Below are 6,883 nucleotides of genomic sequence, written 5' to 3'. Positions count from 1 at the left end.
TTAGTTATCAAAAAAATGAGTCAATTTTTTTTCAACTGGAAATGTCAAATTGCACACATTTGATATTTACTGAGAGACAGACAGGTTAATATGTATTCCATAAAAATTGCCCCGAGGATATATATTCATTCTTAAGTATCAAAAGGCTATTGATTCAGGGATGGAAGAAACCTAAGCTAATGTCATGAACCAAGAAATTGAGATGTTCAGGTGTTCTTAGTTTATGTCCCTTGCTGAGGTGCAGATGTTTATAAAAAATTAAGCAAATTTGACTAATTGAAATAAGAAATTCTGGTAAAAAACCATACCTGAGTATCATTCTCATGAAATGAAATGCACAAAATATCTTCTTCACAAATACAAATAAAGCAAAACTTAGTTATTGACAGAGGAAGTAACAATGTTGTTGCTTTACAATCAATTCTGTCTAACCATAGTGAAATGGACCTTCCTCAGTCATGGCATGTGGTAATGTTGTATACAGAGAAACCAATCAACCAACCAACAAAACTGATAGCAACCATACTAAATGTTAGAATGAATCATCATGGCAGTTGGACTGAAAGCACATATATGAGATTCAAAGAAATAGTGGTAGTGCTGTCAGCAGTGAAAAGGCAAAGGAACGTTTGGGTGGTTGTTTTGAAAGATATATTTTTCAGAAATATTACCATCTGGCTTCTGGTTCTTTTATAAAACCCCAATGGCCAAAACGTTCTCTTATATTCAGTCTTATGAAACCTTACATAGTTGTAAACCTATAGCACACTCTCAGTATATCCTGGTTCTTGATTTATTTTGCCTTGATTTAGAAGGTTTCATACTTGATCTCAGAATACACTTTTCATTAGCAGAAGCCAGAGTTAACAGTATCATCAAACAGCTGAAAACAGGAGACAAATAATATTATTTGTTTTCTGTGGGATGAAGTCAAAGGAGTAATTACAATACTATTATTAAGTAGGGTCTAAAACAGGGGTCCACAACCCTGTACTGTGACCTGTTAGGAACTGGGTTGCACAGCAGGAAGTGAGCAGTGGGCAAGCAGAAGTCTGCTTCAGATCAGTGGCAGCATTAGATTCTCATAGGAGTGTGAACCCTATTGTGAACTGCACATGTGAAGGATCTAGGCTGCATGCTCGTAGGAAAATCTAATGTCTGCTGATCTGAGGTGGAACTGAGGCAGTGATGATAGTGCCGGGAGCAGCTGCAAATACAGATTAACATTAGTGGTGAGGTTTGACTGTATATCATACCCATCCCCCTCCGCCCCAGTTTTCATGGAAAAATTGTCTTCCATGAAACTGACCCCTGATGCCAAAAATTTGGGGACTGCTGGTCTAGAATAATGCATAGAACCTCAGAAAATCTTCATGCAACAGCAAAATGAGAGAGAACAAAAGGTGCCATCCCCAGGCCAGCTAAATTAATATTTTCCAGTTCACAGAACATATTTTGATTTGTTAGGTGACTTTCCCTCAGATTAAGGACAAAACATCTTAATGACAGTAAACTGACTAAGGGGTAGGGCAATTCAGAGGACCAAGTGTACTACTAACTCACAATAGGACTTAGCTACTGAATCCACTGGATAGAAGAACAAATTAGGCTGATAGTTCTTAAAAACCACATTTATTTTTCGGGTATGCTTGTGACCTATATACAAGGTAAATTGTACTTTTTACTTCATGGTAAAAAGGCATATAATTGCTATTCACAAAATACACAGAAACCTTTGCATAAGTTTGTAATCTCAATTAGAGGATGGTGGAGGGATGGCATAGTCTATCAAATTCATTAGAGGGAGTTTTGTTTTTTTTTAATTTTAGAGTTGTGGGGTACAAGTGAGGATTTACTACATAAGTAGGCTGCGTGCAGGTGAAGTTTGGGCTTCTAGCTGGCCCTCTTGCCCCCTGGCAGTGGATCACATATCCATTGTATTGCTATGTGCCCTCATCAAGCAGTGTCCCAGCATCTGCTGATCCCACTCTAGTGCTAGTGTGACTAGTGTTCAGAGCCCACTTTGAGTGAAAACATGCAGTATTCAGTTCTTTGTTCTGTGAGTTCACTTAGTATAATGGTCTCCAGCTGCATCCAAGTTGGTGCAAAGGCCATTATTTTGTCCTTCTTCATGTCTATATAACATTCCATCATGTACATGTATATGTATCACGTTTTCTTTGTTCAGTCACTTTCGATGAGCATCTGGGTTGGCTCCATGTTTTTACTATTTTGAATAGTGTGGCAATAAACATGTATGAAGGTGTCTTTTTGGAAGAGTGATTTATGTTCCTCTGGGTATATTCCCAGGAGAGGGATTGCTGGATCATATAGAAGCTCAATTTCTAGTTCTTTGAGAAATCACCACACTGCTTTCCATAGAGGTTGAACTGTTTACATTCCCACCAATAGTGTAGAAGCATCAACAGACGAAGTTTTTCAAACCACACATATGCACTACTGTAAGCCCTCACTGGTGCTAATGTGAGCGTACCATGTTCCTTAGCAGTGCTGGGGCAGGGAAAAGGTTGAGAAATACCAACATAGCTTACTTGGATATTTGATACCAAGATGACTTTAGAACCTGAATGATATGGAAATGTCCACTTCATTCTTGCAAAGGCGTGAATTGAGGTAAACCTCAAGATTTTTTTTTTTAATTTAAAAATTTTTTAAATTTTTTATTTTTAGTTGGATTCTCACTCTGTTGCCCAGGCTAGAGTGCAGTGGCACACTCATGGTCACCGCAGCCTCGATCTGCTGGGCTCAGGTGATCCTTCCACCTCAACCTTCCAAGTAGCTGGACCCACAGGGCATGTGCCACCACACCTGGCTAATTTAATATTTTGATTTATTGTAGAGACAGGGTCTCACCAAATTGTCCAGGCTGGTCTGGAACCTGTGGGCTCAAGTAATCCTGTTGCCTCTGCCTCCCAAAATACTGGGATTACAGGCGTGAGCTACCACGCCTGTCTAAGATTGGTTTTGTTAGTCGAATGGAGTGGCTTTCATAAGCCAAGACAAAAGTATTTCATGTGCTAGATTATTGGGGGGGAATTTGTAGGAACTCATGTCCTCTTTCATAGTGCATTGAAAACATGAAGCATGACAAGTCAATTATTTCTCAATCATTTTCTACTTGAATAACCTGAATGGCTGACCCAATTGCTGATGTTCAGGGTAGTATGGCTTGCCTTCTGGCAACACACAGGTACACTGTGTGTACTGAGGAGGCAAAGACCTATTCGAAGGTAATAAATGTTTTGGTGCATTGGTAATATCACTTTGATGCTGTTGCTTTGTTTTTTGGCTCATATAATAACTATTTGGAAGATTCTTTGCTCCTAAAGAGGATGAAGAAAGAAGACAAGAGAAGCAAAATCGAAAATCTTACACTGGCCAGCAAGTCTTGACAACAAGTATACTTTAATTTTTTAATGGTATTTAAATTTGACTCTTTGAACAACCTAAAGCAACGGAATCAATACTAATTTAAAATTTTATTAAAGAGACTATTTGTGAAATAATAGTATGTTTTAAAAAACTACTTTTATAGAAATAAATTCTGAAGAAATTCGCAAAAATAAATCTATGAAGAATTGGTCCCTCATTCCCAAATGCTTAATTTTCATCAAGAGATATGATATGATATGATATGATATGATATAATATAATATAATATAATATAATATAATATAATATAATATAATATAAACCTGAATTACCACCATGGAAAACACTTTTTCCTAATTCATCCTTAATGTGAAGTCAAATTGGTAGGATGAAAAAAGTTCTCAGGTAAGGGTTGGGACTCTCATCTGCATTCTAGGTCAGCTGTCTAGAGGTTAAGAAATTTGCAATTAATAGAAGCAGGAACAGGGTACAAGTTACAATTTAAGTAATTCAGGTAATATTGGAAGGTGTCAGTGATCAAGAAAATTGGACAGGAAGAAAAATCAATGTCAAAAGATGACATATTAAACCAAAGTTTAGTGCTGAATGCTAAGGGTTGGGGGTGGATGGGTATTAGTTCAAAAATATGGTCGTGGAAAATAAGGGAGCATTTACTGAGATCCTTTTATTTTTCAGGCAAGGAATACATGCTTTACTTAATTACTTTATTTAATCTTCCTGACTCGTTAGGAGTCATTTTATACTAAGAAGCTGATAGACATTAAATGACTTGCCCAAGAACACACAGTGAGATCAAAATCCAAATTTGATTTTATTTCTGCCTGCCTTTGAAACTTATACTCCTTCCACTGTACCATAGGGATGAGGGTTAGGCATATGGAATTATGAAAATGCATTCAAGTCTAGATTAGAGAATACCTTTCAGTGCTCAAAAGACATTAGGGGATGTGGTTTAGCATGTGCTTGTGACAGAAACTGTTGTTTTTGATTCTCTGGGGGTAGTGAAGGAGACTTTAATTACATCTGCCTAGAGAAAGCGGGCTTGGAAGAGAGCTACAAATCATCTGCCATGAGATGGAATTTCCCTCTAACATTGAGCTCCTGCAATAAATGAGGCAACTGAATAAAGTCATCTGGGTCCTGAGTAAGGATGGGGCTGGTGTCAGGGAACTGAGAGGTCTCTGTGCTTCTGGTCAGGTCTGTATTTTGTTGTGACTACAGATCCTGTCTGGAACTACCCCACGCCCTCTTCAGTGTTTCCAGGTCTTAATCAGTCTCCAGTCCCTTTCAGGCCAAGGGGTGCTAACAGTTTCCTGCAATTGCTAGTTCCTGGGTACCTCAGCATTCCTGGTGGACTCCCTTAAACCTTGCTCCTTGGCTAAAAAGCCTCTTTAAAAATCTCAGCAGAGAATGCAGCCTGATTTCTGCAGGATCTGCCTGTTAGACAGAGAGAGCAGAAGTACAGGTAGCCACAGAATCACTGGAGTTAGCATGGCAGTGGAGTGCAAATGTGGAGTGCAAAGTTCAAGTGCATTAAACAACCGGAGATATGATGCTATCTAGTCAAAGTGTCTCAACAGTAGGCATGGAGGCTGCCAGACTTTTGGACTCAGGTCAACATCTCTGAAATGGAGCTAATTTATATGCTTCCCATTGATGCCCCAAACTGTGTGCACTTACTGGGGGAAGAGGGTGAGAAGTAGGGAGCAAGGCTGCTCTGCACAGGAGCCTGAGAGGTGAAACTCTTGACCCAACACATACTGTTTAGCAAACATAATTCCAAGCTCACTAAACCGGAAGTTCTGAACTGTGAATTGGCTATCAAGGGCATTGTGTGTGCCCGTGTGCTTTTTCATCTGTGGGAGAGTGTCTATGGCCTCTCCCCTCAAAGATGAGCAATAATAGCCAACATTTATTAGTGCTTGCGGTGTCCGTTTTCTGAGTACTTTACTTACCTCAATTCTTTAATCCTGGCAACAAGTCCATTAGGCAGGTATTAATATTATGGCCAATTTTCCAGGTGAGGATTGGCACAGATTGATAAAACCCGAGGCTTACCGTTAAAAGCCCTCTAAGCCGGGCGTTGTGGCTCATGCCTGTAATCGCAGCACTTGGGGAGGTGGAGGCAAGAGGATTGCCTGAACAACACGACGAGATCTCGTCTCTACAAGAAATCAAAAATATTAGCTGGGCGTGGTGACGCACGCTTGTAGTTCCAGGTACTTGGAAGGCTAAAGCGGAAGGATCGCCTGAGTCCAGTAGGTCGAGGAGGCTGCAGTGGCCGTGAGCCTGCCACTGCACTCCAGCCTGGGTGACAGAGTGAGACTACGACTCACACACACACACACACACACACACACACACACACACAAAATCCCTCTGAGTGGAATAGCCCAGATAACCTGGTTCTAGACTGTGCGGTGCCCCTCCTCCCCAACCCAACACTGTCTCTTTGTTCGACTAAGGACGTGTAAGAGGAAGCATGTCCAGGTGTATTATTCATCTTCGCGTGCTCAGAACCTAGCACCAGGTCCAGCGCGCGGTAGATGCTTCTTGGTGATCTGTGGATTCAATGAATGCACTTTGTTCTAGGCAGCGAGGCTTGGGGCAAGCACCAGCAACCCACAGGGACTGGGGGCAGAATGCAAACGTTCCTCCCTGGGCGGCGCTGCTGGGCCCACTTTTCCTTTCCATCCACAGTCCCACACCCCGCCGGGCCCTCCGCTGGGAGGTTTGCATCCGCACGCGCAGGGAAAGGCAATGCAGGGAGCGTCCCGAACAAACCAGAAAAACAGCCCTCCTCCGCCCAGGAGCCCACGGCTGGGCACGGCCTCAGCCGCTCTACCCGGCAGAACCGGGGAGCCTCCCTGGACCCGGGTGCCGGTCGGTGGCGCGCTCGCCCCGCCCCTCCCGCCGCCCGAGGTCTACGGGCGCGCCCTGCCTGGTGGGCGGAGTGCGGGCCCGGGAGCCGACCTTGGACTCTGCCCCTGCCTCCAGGGGTGTCGGTCCTGCCTCTCAGCGGAGCGGCCGCGACCTTCCCTGCGGCCCATGGAAGGGGCCGAGCCCCTAGCGCCACGAGCCGAGTTAGAGCTCTCGGTGCTCGAGGCGCAGCCGGACGAGCAGACGCCGCTCAACGGAGCGGTCCACGTGGCGCCCGCTCCCGCCGAGGAGCCCTGCCCGGCGCCGGTGAGTCCCCTCGGCGATGGCCTCCACGCCACAGAGACGCTAGAGCACGACTTTCCCTGCACCCTCGGAGATTCGGGTTTCCCGTCCGGATCTTGCCAGACCAACATGTGAGTACTTCTGATTAGAACAAGCCATTTTAGTTATCCTGGATTTTATTTCTGATCTACTCAGCCTTATCTAGACATGATGTTATTCATGACTATCAGTTAAGCAAATTGAAGTTGTTTGTCATTTATTGAGATGTTCAAGTTCATGAAGCGTCAGTATGGAGCATGTTAATTTT

The 6,883-nt window shown here is 43.2% G+C and overlaps 1 protein-coding gene across 1 annotated transcript in view; it reads left to right on the top strand.

Annotated features, from left to right (window-relative positions):
- The first annotated feature begins 6,462 nt into the window (after positions 1-6,462).
- Positions 6,463-6,883, top strand: part of CUNH3orf52 (chromosome unknown C3orf52 homolog) — a 35,110-nt gene continuing 34,689 nt past the window's right edge. The window contains 1 exon segment of the mRNA XM_021716845.1: positions 6,463-6,600. Coding sequence (XP_021572520.1) covers positions 6,463-6,600 — 138 coding nt within the window.

Source organism: Carlito syrichta, unplaced genomic scaffold (genome assembly GCF_000164805.1).
Source record: "Carlito syrichta isolate Samal-C Ts95f unplaced genomic scaffold, Tarsius_syrichta-2.0.1 Scaffold309017, whole genome shotgun sequence".
Taxonomy (NCBI): domain Eukaryota; kingdom Metazoa; phylum Chordata; class Mammalia; order Primates; family Tarsiidae; genus Carlito; species Carlito syrichta.
This window is presented reverse-complemented; position numbering and strand designations above follow the sequence as displayed.